General features: G+C 51.3%; 1 protein-coding gene across 9 annotated transcripts; it reads left to right on the forward strand.

Moving 5' to 3' along the window:
* Positions 1-261: 261 nt before the first annotated feature.
* On the forward strand, positions 262-14,941 carry LOC146345276 (uncharacterized). 9 transcript variants are annotated; one of them, XM_084859533.1, is made up of 5 exons: positions 262-383; positions 2,615-2,754; positions 5,209-5,867; positions 11,618-11,821; positions 13,116-14,941. In XM_084859533.1, exons 3-5 carry the CDS (start codon positions 5,402-5,404, stop codon positions 14,201-14,203), a joined length of 1,758 nt encoding a protein of 585 aa, XP_084715659.1. In that variant the 5' UTR covers positions 262-383; positions 2,615-2,754; positions 5,209-5,401; the 3' UTR covers positions 14,204-14,941. The 9 variants fall into 9 exon arrangements, with proteins under 9 accessions (XP_084715659.1, XP_084715658.1, XP_084715664.1 ...); XM_084859532.1 differs by having other exon boundaries at positions 2,659-2,754; XM_084859538.1 differs by having other exon boundaries at positions 2,659-2,754; positions 13,119-14,941.
* Positions 14,942-15,549: the final 608 nt, after the last annotated feature.

The following is a 15,549-nucleotide window of genomic DNA, read 5'->3' on the forward strand; positions in this document are numbered from 1 at the left end:
CAGCAAAAGCGCGACTGAAACGGAAACCGGCACGTGCTTCAGCCCGAGCTCGCTCGCGCGCGCGCGCGCAAAAAAACCCGCGTCGTGTGAATGGCCCTAGCGTGCCAGCCCGCGCCCGAGGATCGCGCGCGCCGCACCCCCGGCCACGCGCGAACCTCCAGGCCTGGCAGGAGCCAGCAGAGGGCAGCGGCAGCACGCGGCGGCGGAGGAAGCGCAGGCGGCCGGCTTGCTCCTCTTCCCGCTCGTCGGCGAGCCGAGCCCGGAGCCAGCAGGCGCAGCAGCCGCAGGGGACGGCAGGCGAGGAGCCAGCGCGCGGCCGGTCTCGCCCTTCCGCCAGGCGCCGGGGATCCGCGGCTCGCCCGCGGGAGCAGCTCTCCGCGCGGGTAAGGGCGCCGGGGGCTCCCCGCGCGCGCGAGCGGCGCCCCGCGCGGAGCAGCCGCTGCCCGGCTCCCCCGCGCCCCGCAGGCGCCCGGCGGCTCCTCCCCAGCGGGCCGGCGCCCCTGCTGGCGCCGCGCGGCGGGCCTGGCTTCCGCGGGCGGCGGCCGCGGCGGGGCGCCTGCGGCGGGGAGCCGCGCGGGCGCCCCGGATCGCGGCCTGCGAGCGCCCGCGGCTGCGGGGGCCCCGGGGACGCTCCGATCGGCCGCAGAGCGGGGCGATGCGAAGGCTTCGGGCTGGCGATGCTCGTGCTGCCGCGCCCCTTCCCCTCGGAAGCCTGATCGCGCCTCGGATGAGCCGCGCCGGGGCTCTCCTGCGACCGCGCGACCCGGATCGTGCTCTGGGCGCACCCCGCTTCCATGCCGAGTTGTGAACACCCCCTCCCCCCCCGCCGGGCGCGCGCGCGCGCAAGCCCGTAGTCAAGCGGGGGCAGCGCCTGTCGTCCTTCGGTGCGCACCGCTGGCGGCGGGACGACCCAGCCGCTGGAAGCCCGGAGCGAGACGGACCGCCCCCCGCCCCCGCCCTGGTGTGGGTAGCTTTAATGCGAATTAAAAGCGTGTGCGGGGGACGCAGCCTCGGAGGGCTGCGTGCGCCCGGGAAGGGGCAGCGGCCCATCGCCAAGCGCCAGCGCTCCGCGGACAGAGCCTTCCCTGAATCTCCCTGACGCTGCACGCCCAGGGAATGCCCCACAGCGAGGGGGGCTCCTCCTTGACCCTTAATTTCTCCTCCTCCCTCGATACACGAAAAGTGAGGCGAGGTGGGCTGCGGTCTCCGCTTATCAGCAAGGACAACGTTGCTTTGCAAGGAGCCACCGTGCGCCAGGACGCCAATTTAAGCCTCTGCTGTCTGGCTTTGCTTAGCCCCCCCCCCCCCCCGCTTAAGACCAGCCCAGGATGGTGTCCCTCATTTGGCCCCAGGGGACCAGGCAGCATCGTGGCGCAAGTTGGCATGTGTTCACGCATGCAAAATAAACATGGGTCCAGACCAGACGCGCCGTGCTTGCACGGGGATGCTAATTTACCTGTTGCTCAGTGCTGTGGAAGCAGAGTTAAATCCTGAACCAGAAAGACATGTCCAGCTGGTGTTTGGGAAATACAGCTGAGAGATGGAGGAAGGACAGAGCTCTCTGTCTCCTCTGCCAGCCTCCAGCAGGCTAGTTACTTCTACTTTGCAGGCTAATATCTTTTGTGGGTTTATTTACAAGGCTGGTCTAGGTATGGTCCCTGTGGCAATAAGTGACAGCTACCCATGGTGTTCTGCATGAGATGAACTTTCCTTGTGTGTAAAATGCCTGTTGTGTGGGTCTGTTTCCTCCAGTTGCAGCCAGTTCTGGGTATTATACGGAATGGGAAACAAAGGCTGCCCATCCCCTGAGTGGGGTTATGAGCCCTGGCCATGGATAAGGGGGTGCTTGAATTTCCCATGGGGCACAAAGCAGTGCAAGGGTCTCTTGCATCTGCTTCGTTGGTTTCCCCTGCAGAGTTCCCATGCACTGCTTGTGCAAGGCAATTTCTCCTGTGAATTCTGCCCAAGATGATTTGCCCCAATTGGGTTTCCCTTTAATGCACTTTAACCACCCGCCCACAAGATGAGGGTGGTTAGAATGACAAACTGTTAAGCTTCTCATTGCTGCATTATTGTTTTGTCATTTCTGCAATACGGTTACGCAAATGCAATGCTTCACTGCTGAATTATAAAATAATTCGTAATGCTTCGGATGGAGGGGAGGGTGAGACGCAGTGAGTTCCCCAAGGGTTACTTCGTGCCTGAGGAGAAATAGGAACCTGTGGGCATTTTTCAAAAGCAGCTTTTGCTTCTGTTGGTTTGTAATGCGGAGGCAAAACCTCCCTTTTGCAGGGGGAGGGTCCATGCTTGAGTGGTAGAGCTCAATGCTTTGTATGCAGAAAGTCTCAGCTCCAATATCTGACATCATCACCTAAAAGGCCACTCAAATAAGAGGGCAAGCCAAAGGGTCTTTGGCGGGAGACACATTTGTAATGCAGATGCCCATTCTGGATAACATGAAGCATATAAACATAGGAAGCTGTTTTACACAGAATCAGACTATCTAATCCAGATTCTGCATAAGGTAGCTTCATATGTTTATATGCGTGACATTATCCAGAATGGACATTTGTGTTACAAATGCCTCTCTTTTGCTTTTCTGCTCTGTGGATAGTGATTTAAGCCTCGCACGTGAAAACAGTCTTGACTTTCCCACAGCCATGCCACGTCAACTAAACTACACTGACTTCTGTACAGAACTGTTGGGCGTACTCCAGTTTGCATCCAGGATTGTGAGGGCAGAACAAAGGAAAGGTATGTGTCCTAGAATTCAGAGGTGTGTAATTTGTGGCCCTCCAGACATTTTGGCCTACAACTCGCATGATCCCTCATCATTGGCTAGGCTGGCTAGGCTGATGGGGGTTGTAGGCCAAAACATCTGGAGGGCCACAAGTGGAAACTTTACATCATTTGGGACGTTGGCTTAGAGAAAAGCGAGTGAGGAGAAAACATGATCGGGGTGTACACAATTATGCCTGGTGTGGAGAAAGTGGATAGGGAGACATTTTTCTCCCTCTCTCAGAATACTAGAACCCAACGGGGTCACCCATGAAGCTGATTGGTGTGAGATTCAGGACAGATCAAAGGAAGGGCTTCTTCACTAGGGAGGGGCCATAGCCGAGTGTGATAGAACACCTACTTTGCATGCACAAGGTCCCAGGTTCGATCCCCAGCTTCTCCAGGTAGGGCAAGGAAGAATCCTGCCTGAAATGCTTAAGAGCGGCTGCCAGTCAGTGTCGACAATACTGGGCTAGATGTACCGATGGTCTGACTCGGGATAAGGCAGCTTCCGATGTTCCTATGTTCACAGAGCGCACAGTTAAACTATGGCATTTCCTGTGACAAGATGTAGTGATGGCCCCCAATTTGGATGGCTTTAAAAGGGAATTAGACAAAGTCTTGGAGGAGAAGGCTGTCAATGGCTGCTAGTCGTGATGGCTCTATGCTACCTCCAGTATCTGAGACAGTATGCCTATGTACACCAGTTGCTGGGGAACATAGGCAGGAGGGTGCTGTTGCACTCATGTCCCGCTTGTGGGTTTCCCATAGAAAGCTGCTTGGCCACTGTGAACAGAATGCTGGACTAGATGGACCCTTGGTCTGATCCAGCAGGGCTATTCTGATGTTCCCACCCCGTAACCTAGATTGTTCAACTTGGAGCACGTGCAAGTGTGATCTTGTGAATGCACCATTGTTTTGATTTAGACGGATTGTAGATTGGATCTGTTTGCATGGTGCAGCCCTCCCCAACCTGATGTCCTCCAGATGTGTTGAACTATCCACGGGAATTATAGTCCAACATACCTGGATGGCACCGGTTTGTGGAACGCCAGCATAGTGCTCTGTGGTGTGATCCTGCTGAAATCAAATGACAAACTCGGCTTAACAGGTTAACGTTGCCTACTGTGCCTTCCTGTGGCTCGGTGACCATTTGTGCAAGTTCCAGAAACAAAAACAGTACCCAAGGCTTCTCCTTGAGGTGATCCCAGCTAATCAGGGATCACATAGGTAACGTGATCATTGCATAGCCAGTCAGACTTCAACACATTATGATGTCATGAAGCTTAATCAGACTGAGAGTTGGAAGCATTGCCCTTACTCTGCAGGCATCATCAGGAGGCCTAATCGGGTGATGTCATAAGGGCAAATCAGACCGAGGGCCATGCTTTCTACCCTCACTCTCAATTTGTGCACGTTTTTGACCTATTTTACAGCCATCCCCAAAAAGCAGTCGCTGAAAGTGAGGGTCATGGTGGTGTCTTTTGTTTTTGCAAAATGCCCCCTTTCACGTTCCAGCTTACCCATAGGTAGTAGTTGCACAAGGCTATATTGCTTATCTTGTTTAACACATGAGGATCCTAACGTGCAACAAGAGTAGACTTACCCAGCATGAAATGTTACCCATGCTGTCAGTGTGAGCATGTTCCTTGAATCTCAGATATTCCTTCGATCTGGAGTCCTTGAAATAAATATATCCATTCCCTATTCCCAAACGTTGGGCGCATGACCCAGTGGTAGCTTAGCAGATGGGCTGTGTGTTGGATGCAATGCGTAGCTAAGGCGTCCAGAGTCAGTGGGCTGGAACCAATGCAGGTTTGTACACAAGGATAATATTTTACTTCTGGGTCCTTTTAGTAAAATGTCCTGGAGTGACTGGGCTTCTTCTCAGCAGACACGCCTGTGGCTGAGGTAGTTTGGCATATTTATTTCTAGTGTCTCCACCATTTTAAGGCCAGGAATGGTTCTTCCCCATTTTACGAAGGCAGAGAATTCAGGTGTGGAAGCCCATCAAGGATCTTCTGTAATCTTCTATAATAAATCCCCCTGTGGGAATGAAGCTGCGAGTCAGTAGCTTCCCAAAGATTAGCTGCCGATTTTATGGCTGAGCTAAGGTTTCCACCCAGAGGGCCACATCCTCTTCCCCTGACCACCAATCGTTTGGTGGTTTTGTGTATTTTTTGTGTATTTTCCCCCCATTCTAAAAGATTGAAATGCTTCTCCTAAGGCTTAGTGAAAACATGCTGGTATTTTTGGCCCTCCTCCCCTTTTGCCTTTGGCTCCATCCACCACTGGAATGCCGCCCCCACCCCCGGGAGCTTCTCCAAGATGGAATTTAGCCCTTGATCACTGCTGTACAGATCAGAAAGGCAGCGATGTCTGGTCCAGGAATATTCTTCCTTTTATCCCTCTCTTTGCCTTCCCTTTCAGGTGGCCTCCGGATGTGGCTGTATGACTCTGGAACAGGTCTCTAATCCTTCCTGGGTCAGCATCCCCGATAGAGCACAGCTGGCTTTGTGCCCTAGGGTAGGAACGATCGTGAAATGCGCTGCTGCCACTGCTGCTGAATTATCTGCTGTTCTGGCATCTGCTTCCCCCCATTCCTTTTGGCTCGTGGACTCCAATGTTTTCCTCAGCAGCTGAGAGAGACAAATGGGGACCTAGGTTTGACGCTTCTCCCTCCACTTCAGCTGCTGCTTCCCAGGCCAATGCGACCGGTCGAAAAAGGAAAGCCAACTTCTCCAATGACGAGACGGAGACTCTGGTTTGGAATGTAGTCCGTCACTTTAGTGCCCTGTATGGATCTGAATCCTTCCGTGCTCACCCCGTCCGCCGGAAACAGCTCTGGACGCAAATCCAGAGCAGGGTCAACTTCCTCGGCTACACCGAGCGCTCCATTGACGATCTCAAGCACAAATGGCGGGACCTGAGGTTGGATGTCAAGAAGAAGATCACGGCCAAGAAGCCCCCACCTGTACACCGCCCAGGGCCTCCGCACAAACCTCGGCTCACGCCTCTGGAGAAGATGGTGGCCTCCACGTTTCTGCAGCCCACCCATGATTCGGAGCCAGAAATTGTCTTGGACCCAGGTGAGTTGTCAACACTTGGATACATGGGGAATAGCTTTGATGTGTGCTGACAGCAGGTTTGGAGACAGCTATATATAGCATGGACCTAACAGGATCATTCCTTTAGGGATGAGGGAACGGTTCCTTTTCCTTCTAGGCCTTTCTTTTCATTTGCCCATTGAAGTGCTCTGAACGCCAGGGCAGGTATTACTTTAAATCTGTATCTAGCGGCTACGTCTTTTTTTCGTTTTGTTTTTATTCTAGAGTAGGTGCAGAAGCCCCAGTCTGGATCAGGACCCTAGCATTGGGGATAGGGGGCATTTAAGATATGGATCAGGGCCCCTGTACCTACTCTAGAGTAAAAAGAAAAACAACGTATCTGCTAGATACAGATTTAAAGTAATGTCTGTTTTGACCCTGAGTCACAGAAAACGTCGAGGTATAGAGTCATTTGCGAGGGACCTTGGAGATCATTTGAGCCGAACCCCCTACTCAGTTCAGGATCCAACTGAGCAGAGGGTTGGGTTAAATGGCCTTGAAGGTATAGGTGTGTTTTTCTCTTGGTTATCCAGGGCAGGCCCAAGACATTTTGGTGCCTGAGATGGAAAATTCAATTGGCACCCTCCCGCCTGCTAATTAACATGGAGCATAGTAAGATATAAAGAGCTCCTGACTTTTTTCTGGACAGCAGCCAGGTTGCTCATAGCTGCTAACTGGAAATCAGCAAATGAGCTTTCTCTTATCCTATGGAAACAGAAAATTTGGGACCTTGCACTAATGGAGAAACTCACGAAACATCTTCAGGTACAAAGAGGCCAAGTAAGAATTGACACATCTTATGGAATATGGTATCCATTTATTGAATTCGCTAATATTGAGAAGAATACATGATAACCTCCTAAGACACATGGAACTCTATGGCATGATCTATTAGGGTGATGAGTGATACCTTTAGCAGATAATTTCGCTTGTACCAAATAGAGATTCTGGTTGATCAGAAAGACTGTAAAGAAATTGACTCAGATGCGGTGCATTTGGATTTGTTACTGTTCATTGTTGCTTTGGAAAATTCAATAAAAAAACCAGCCCACGCCCCACCCACCCCGCAATGGAGCATAATCCACCAGGAGGTTTTCCTCTACAGACATGCCTCAGTGAAATGAATGGGACCTAGAGAAGAGTGGTCACCTTGAGTGCCATTTCCTGGTAGAAAGGCGGGGTATTAATTAATTGAATGGTATTACCGCGCTCCTTGGTCCACGTCCCCCACTTCCTATTACTAAGGCTACAGTTTTATTTTTATTTCAGCATAAATCCTTATGCAGTTGACCTTAGGACATTCTCTCTGATGCCTCACCATCACCACACGCATCTGGGTGCCATTTCAAAATTGACTGCCAACAGGAAATAATGTAACATTTAAATCTAAGTTGAATAATAATTTAAATAATACTAATTGAAATAATAATTTAACGTTGTTGTTGTACATACATTATTTAATTTCAGCTGGTTAAATCATTTATTAATTTAAATAATAATTTAACCCAGGTGCTAGCTCCTCCCGGTTGAATTATAATAATAATTTAACAAAAATGACTCCCAATATCTTTATTTTATTTATTATTAAATTTATTAATTGCCCATCTGGCTGGTCACCCAGCCACTCTGGGGATGTACAGCTTATACTGAAACAGTTTAAAACAATAAAATTCTACAATAAAAACGTTTTCTAAAATACCCTAACCCACCCCAAATGCCTGCCTGAACAACCACGTTTTTAATGCACAGTGGAAGCTCATTAAAGAGGGGGCATGGCGGAGTTCCCTAGGGAGGGAGTTCCACAGAGTGGGGGCCACCACAGAAAAGGCCCTCTCCCTCGTCCCCACCAGTCTAGCTGTCCTGGCTGATGGGACAGAGAGAAGGCCATCCGAGGCTGATCTTGTTAAGCGGCCTGTCTGGTGTTGCTGGAGGCACTCCTTGAGATAGGCTGGGCCAGGACCATATAGGGTTTTAAAGGTCAAAACCAACACCTTGAATTTGGTCCGGAAAGCAACTGGTAACCAGTGCAACTCCTTCAGCACTGGAGTGATGTGATCTCGCCGGCGGCTGCCTTTAATCAGGCGAGCCGCCGCGTTATGTACCAGCTGCAGCTTCTGAACCATCTTCAAGGGTAACCCCATGTAGAGTGCATTACAGTAGTCTAAACGAGAGGAGACCAGGGCATGTACTACTGATGGGAGCAGATGGTCGGGAAGGCAGGGGTGCAGCCGCCGTATCAGATGGAGTTGATACAGCGCTGTCCGGCTCACAGCTGACACCTGAGCCTCCATGGACAGCTGGGAGTCCAAAATGACCCCCAGGCTGCGGACCTGGTCTTTCAAGGGTAGCCGTACCCCATTCAACACCAGGTCAACATCCCCCAGCCTCCTCTTGTCTCCCACCAAAAGTACCTCGGTCTTGTCAGGGTTCAGCTTCAGCTTATTCCTCCCCATCCAGCCACTCACCATCTCCAGACATTTGGACAGGGATTCTACGGCCAACCTTGGTGAAGATTTGAACGAGAGGTAGAGCTGCGTGTCATCCGCATATTGATGACACTGCACCCTGATGATAGCCCCCAGCGGCTTCACATAGATGTTAAATAGCATTGGGGAGAGGACGGAACCCTGTGGCACCCCACAAGTGAGTGGCCATGGGTCCGAAACCTCCTCTCCCAGTGCTACCCTCTGGTACCTGCCGGAGAGGAAGGACCGGAACCACCGCAATACGGTGTCTCCAGTGCCCAACCCCTCCAGGTTGTCCAGGAGGATACCGTGGTCAACAGTATCAAAAGTCGCTGAGAGGTCGAGGAGAACAAGGAAGTAGCATTCTCCCCTATCCAGAGCCCTCCTCATATCATCCACCAAGGCCGTTTCTGTCCCATGCCCAGGCCTGAAACCCGACTGAAATGGGTCTAGATAATCAGTTTCTTCCAAGTGTGCCTTCAACTGCATCGCCACCACCCGCTCAATCACCTTGCCCAAAAATGGCAGTTTTGAGACTGGGCGAAAGTTGTTCAGAACTTGAGGATCCAAGGAGGGCTTCTTTAAGAGCGGTCTTATCACTGCCTCCTTGAGGGCTGATAGCATCACTCCCTCCCCAAGGGAGGCATTCACCACCGCCCTGATCCCCTCACCCAGTCTCTCTCTGCAGCCCATAATGAGCCAAGATGGGCAAGGATCAAGTAAGCAGGTGGTCGGCCTTATAGATGAAAGCACCTTGTCCACTTCATCAGGAGGAAGAAGCTGGAACCGATCCCACAAAACCGGTTTGCCACAGGCTGCCTCTTGCTCACTAACTGTATCCACAGCGTGCGGAGTAACACTCCTAATCTGATCAATTTTATCTGCAAAGTAACTTGCCACGGCCTCACAGGAGGCCGTAGAATGCTTCAGTGGTTCAGGAGCCACAGGACCGACCAGGCTCCGGACCACTTGGAACAGCCTCCTGGGACAGCACTCTGCAGACGCGATAGAGGCAGCATAATATTCCTTTTTTGCTGCCTTCACCGCCACGTGATAGGCTGAAGATACAGCTCTAGCCCGTGTCTGATCGTCTTTGGAGCGAGACTTCCGCCACCGGCACTCTAGCCGTCTCACCTCCTGTTTCAGAGCTCGTAACCGTGGATTGAACCATGGTGCAGTCCGAGCCCTGTTCAGGGGGAGAGGGCATTTCGGAGCCACCTGATCTAATGCCCCAGTGATTGCGGCATTCCAGCCACCCTCCAGGGTCTTGACCGAGTGGCCGTTGGCGTGCTCCAGAGAATCTCCAAGCACGTTCAGGAATCCATTCGGATCCATAAGACGCCTGGGGCGGACCATTTTAATGGGTCCTCCACCCCTGCAGAGGGGTTGTGGAACCGAGAAGTCTAACGTCACCAGATAGTGATCTGACCATGACAAGGGGGTGGTGGATTTACCCCTGACGTCCAGATCACTCCCCGCTTCTCCAGAAACAAACACAAGGTCTAGTGGGCTTGGGCATGGGACCGGCTACATGGGTTGGCCCAGTTAGAATATGGTGCAGCTCCCAGGAAGCCATGGTCTCCATGAAGTCCCGATGCTCCTGTGAGGATGGCCTCTGAATGTACGTTGAAGTCCCCCGACACCAATAAGTTAGGGGACTGTACACGCACATCAGAGACCACCTCAAGCACCTCGGCCAGGGAGTCAGTCGTGCAGCGGGGTGGACGGTACACGAGCAGAATCCCCTGACTGCCCTTCGGGCCCAACCTCCAGTACATGCACTCAGCAACCTTGGTCTCCCGGAGACAGGGTCTGGTGAAGACCAAGGACTCTCGGTAGATAACAGCCACTCCCCCTCCCCGATCCCCAGCCCTCGGCTGCTGTGCATACGAAAATCCGGCTGGACACATGGCTGCAAGGGTTGGAGCAGCAGCCTCGGCCAGCCAGGTCTCCATAATACATGCCAGGTCTGCACCCTCATCCAGGATCATGTCATGGATGAGGGATGTTTTCTGGGTAACAGACCTGGCATTGCAGAGCAGCAAACGAAGGCCAGAAGATGGGGTCACGCCTCCCCCAGCCATCCTTTGGCTCTGGACAGGCCCGGAGCAGGGGACAGATACTACACATCTCTCCCTTGTTCCCCTTACCTGGCATGGCCTGCCCCTCACGCTCCGCCAGCGCCTGCTGCCCAGCCTCGGTATGTTCTGGCTCCCAACAGTCCCCCCACCGCCTCCATCAGGTGGACGCATGCCCCCTCGCTCCCGCCTATCGGGCAGGCTACCCACCCCTAAAAACACAACAGAATCCCCCAGAAATTAAAACAAAAACAACAACAACAAAAAACCAATTAAAAATCCCCTTTAAAATAATGCCAGGCAGGAGTCCACAGTAGTGATAGTGGTGGTGGCAGCTTCTCCTGCAGGCCCTGGCTCTCCCAGGCCACCTCAGTCAGACAGCTTATGTAGCCCCTCCAGGAAGGGGCAGGTGGAAGCAGCACAGCTGGCTCGTACCTGGGGGCCTGGTCCTGCAGGGAATGGCGGTCTGCCAGGCAGAAGTCCGCAGGGAAGGCCTGGTGTTGGTGGCGGCAGCAGCAGCAGCAGGCCCAGCAGCAGCAGGCATGCCTCTTCCCCAATGGTGGCAGCTTCTCCTGCAGGCCCTGGCTCTCCCCTATACAAAAATATGAATAATACCTTAATATTTTAGCATTATAATTTTAACCTTGTACATGAGAAGGATGGGGAAATTCTCGTATAAATCTTACAGGATACCAGAGTTCTAGACACTTAGCCTTTGGATCTTGCAGTCCCGGAAGTATGTCCATTGCAACATCACTGAACATGCAGTCCTGTCTAAACATACACAGGATTGTGCCCTTTGTAGCGTCCTGTGCTGCAGGAATGGAGTACGATTTCATTGTAGATAGAAAATTGTTGCTCTCCATTTTATCTGGGTAGAACGGCTAAGACCAAAACTTGCATTGTGGATGGCAAGCTTATAGGAATCGCATGACTGGGATACTGAAATTATACTCATTTAAGTATTTGCCCTAGTAGCAAATGTTTAGGTGATTAGAAGTAGAATTGTTTTGCTAGGTGAGCTTGATTGTGGGTGATGCATAATGAATTTGGCTAAGGAAGGATTGTTAGTAATACTTTTACTGATCGCAGGACTCCTTGCCTTGTTGGACTCTGCCTTGTGTTAATGTCTTGGAATATGCAGAGGTTAAATGCTTTGTCTTAAGCCAGTTGTTCTCTTGCCTTGCAGAGATCTTCTTCCCTGGAGCATCTAAGCAGTCTTTTTTGCCCATGCAAACGGGAGTCAGCCACCCCAGTATCTACATTGATACCAACGGGCAGCCCTCCTCTCTGCCTGACATGGAAGGCTCCATGGTGCCACGTCTTGGAGTCCAGAGTCCGGACCCTTCTATGATTTGTGACTACAGCAGAGGTGAAGGGCAGAGCAGTTCAGGTAGGGGTGGTGATTGATTATTTATTGATTGATTTATTTCATTTCTATACTACCTAACAGTCGAGGCTCTGTGTGCAGTTGACTACAATTCATAAAAATAAATACAAAAACTATAACATTATAAACATTATAATAAAACATGGTCTGATTTTTTTAAGATACAAAATTTAAAACAATTAAGGGCGCAGTCCTCTGCATGTTGGAATGCTCGGAACTGTAGGACTTTATTCTGTCTAAGCATGCATGGGATTTCCCCCTAAACAGCTAGAAACAATTTCAATTTACAACGGCACCAGCAGAACCCCAGTCCTGCAAGACCACCTGCTCCTCGCCAGAGTGTACACCTGCCAGGTTAGGAACATAGGAAGCTGCCTTATTCCGAGTCACGCCATTGGTCCACCTAGCTTTTCGACACTTTAGGATAGGGAGGAATGTTGGGAATGCTGGGAAACCACCAAACAATAAGTGGGAGTGGGAAGGCCACGTGGCCATCTGGGGAAGCTCAGAGGGCCAGATTAGGACCTCAGGTGAACAGGATTTGGCCTGCAATATCCTTCTGAAGGTGGTGTCTATATGCCACCTATTCAAATATTGAAAGTGTTGTAAGGTCCTGAATCCATTGCATTATAGGAGGTGAATGTTTATCCTTCCAGTGTTGTAAGATCAGTCTTTTAGCTGTCAGAAGGGCACAGAGAATCCATTTCGGCTGACCATTTGTTAATTTCCATGAAGCAGGTAAATAATTTCAAAGAGTGTGTACATCACTGAATATTAAAGACTGTTCCAGTACAAAATGTATCTGTGTACTAACTTCCTCCACAAAAGAAGCAACTACTGGACATTGCCAAAACATATGCTTAAAAGAAGCATTAGTTGTATTGCACCATGAGCAATTAGCTGAGTTAGACAATCCCTTATTTAAAGAGATGTTGCAGTGTCCAGTAGACGTGAAAGAGAAGTTTTTGCTGAATAAGACTTAGCCTACGATCCATAGATATAACAGGTAGACACCAAAGCAGTGATCCACTGATTGGGCATTTTGTGGTGGGGCCCACAGCAGTTTCTCAAATTCCCAAAGATGCGCATGGGTCCAAAAAGGTTGAGGACCCTGATCTAAGCCAGTGGCCGCCATCATATTGTGTGGCAAGGCAATAAGAGATTTGGCCTTCTAACACACCCTATGGGTTTGAAAGAGGTTGAAAGAGAGGCCTCATGAGTGACATGGCTGGGCGCAGAGTTGAGTAACGGGCCCAGATGACCTACATTTACCTCTTTGCCATCTTTCCTGTTGCAGCAGAGTCAGGACCAGAGCTACGAACTGCAGAAATGTCGGCCATCTCTCCCCCTCTACGAAACGAGTCCCTGGTGTCCTATGCATCTGAGGAAGAGGAGCGAGACGGCCAGGAGGTGGACGGCAGGCTGAGCCTGCAGCCTGGCCTAGAGCCACCGCTGTCAGCTGAGGAAGAGATGAAGGGGTCAGGCCGGCAGGCTGTGCTCATGCGCCGGTGCAACTCGCAGGGCTCCATGGCATCCCTGCCAGAGGACGCCCTCAGCCATGCGGATGCCCATTCAGACTGGGGCCATGAGGCTGGCCCTGACATGCCGTGCTTAGGCAGAGTGCTCAACCCCTCTCAGCCAGAGGAGGAAGAGGCAGCTGACCAAAGTGCAGAGCTGTGCTCCTTGCCTCGGGGGCTGATGGGGCCTACGTGGGAGAAGCAAGAGGAGGAGCAGCAATCCAGATCCCCTCTCCACGTTGGGGCCCTCACCGAGGAGTCCCTGCCTTCTTCCACTTCGCCCCAGGCGGACCAGGGGCCATCCTCGCAGCCCTTGCCGCGGGGATTGGGGTGTTCTCGCCTGCGGGAGGGCAGCCGCGACGCCTGGAGGACTAATATCCATCGCTTGATGGACATGGAGGATCAGTGGGACCAGCTGTACCACCAGGAGTTAGCAATGTGGCAAGAGGAGCGGGCTCAGCAACGTGACGAGCGTGCCCGGGACAGGGAGCTCCAGTTCCGGCTGCTCAGAGTCCTCACCGACATCCGTGACGAACTAAGATACTTGCGGCAAGAGAGGGCAGCTAGCCGGCAGGAGCGGGCCGCTTCCCGGCAGGAGCGGGCCTCACAAACCATTGCACAAACTCCTGCACCTGCCACCTCGCCTCCGAAACCCGAGGCTCCACTTCCAGAGACTTCACCAGAGGCCACCCCTCACTTCTTCCCTCTTAAAACTGATGCGGCCCTCTGTGGACCGTCTCCAATTAGCGCTGGCCGGGGAGAGTCGGCCATGGCTACTCGAAGCCCTCATGGCGTCTCCCGTAGAGGCAGGGGCCGTCCTCGTGGCTCAACCTCCAAACACAGAAGGTTGTTTATGACCAACAGCTAGGAGCCGGTGCGGCACTTGCCAAATCCAAACCAATGGATGCCGTGTGTGTACAGAGATCCGGAATTTCCTCCATGTGCTGTACGGAGGGCAGAGCAGAGAGAGTGCGTGCCTGTGTGTGTGTGCAATGGCAATGTATGTGAATATATAACGTTTATTGCACACTGTATAAGAACAGGATGTTTGGGAGTATGTGTGTGGACCTGAAAAGGAAGCATGAATAATCATGCACAAATACTTGACTCTATGCGATGGTGGATGAATACGAGTGTTGGTGTGACTGCACTAAAGTGATTTGTGTGAATTGTGCCACTACATCCACACTCTTGCAGAAGGGAGCTTGTCCCATAACGTTACATACTCATATACGTACTGAAATGTTGGGGGGGGGGGGGGGGCAGGACAACCCAATGCTGATGCACGGCACGTAACTCTGATCCCACCAGCAGCGCTCACTCTGCAGTGCATTTCGCACCATCTGGGTGTACATCCAACTCACAGCTGGCTCACAAATTACTGGTGCAGACAGGACAGCCATAGGCAAGGGGGAAAGGGAGCCTGACGGTGAGAGACACTTGTGTCAAAGTGCAAGTGTAACGGGTGTACGTGTGTACCAATATGTGCGAGAAGGGTTGCTACTTTGTGGGCCAGGGAAAATTAAAAGGGTTCTTATTTGCTGTTTGAGCATTTTCTGCAACTCATTTAATGGACTAATTTGCATATATATCCATAAACTCTTTTAAAAAACAAACAAGCTAGATGTGTGTGGATTTTAGTTATGGGGGGAAAGACTCAGCAGTCACCTTTTGTTGATGTTGGAGCTCCGTTTGACAATAAGCCACCCCAAACCACTTCTCACTTGCAGCGCAGTTTACCCTGGGGAGTGGGGACGCTTATGATAGCTCTGTCCCTGCGCCACTTTCTTTCTTCCTACTTCACTGGGATGAATGCATGTACAACCCGCATTTAATATATATTTAATTTAATATATTTTAATTTAATATATATTTTTTATATATTAGATGCTGTGTGTATGTGTGTGTGTGAGAGAGATTTAATATATATTTAACTGGAAAATTGTCCAGGAAGTCCAACACAGTCACATTTGACTTCAAAAGAGGAAACTTCTTAAAAATGAGGGAACTGGTGAAAAAGAAGTTAAAAGGGGGAGCCAAGAGGATTAAATCCCTTCAAAATGGTTGGAGTTTATTCAAAACCACAATAATAGAAGCCCAACTAAAATGTATACCACAGGTTAGGAAAGATAGCAAGAGGTCGCCAGCATGGTTAACGACCAGTGTCAAGGGAGCGATTAGAGAAAAGAGAGCTTCCTTCAGAAAATGGAAGTC

Source organism: Heloderma suspectum, chromosome 5, assembly GCF_057233095.1.
Source record: "Heloderma suspectum isolate Gila_16-S chromosome 5, 16-S_ref, whole genome shotgun sequence".
Taxonomy (NCBI): domain Eukaryota; kingdom Metazoa; phylum Chordata; class Lepidosauria; order Squamata; family Helodermatidae; genus Heloderma; species Heloderma suspectum.

Bases quoted from the DNA above. Each gene is read 5' to 3' on its own strand.
- LOC146345276 (XM_084859533.1), top strand. From the start codon at position 5,402: ATGTTTTCCTCAGCAGCTGAGAGAGACAAATGGGGACCTAGGTTTGAC. The intron at 5,868-11,617 runs GTGAGTTGTCAA...CTTGCCTTGCAG, and splicing joins AGAAATTGTCTTGGACCCAG to AGATCTTCTTCCCTGGAGCA. The intron at 11,822-13,115 runs GTAGGGGTGGTG...TTCCTGTTGCAG, and splicing joins TGAAGGGCAGAGCAGTTCAG to CAGAGTCAGGACCAGAGCTA.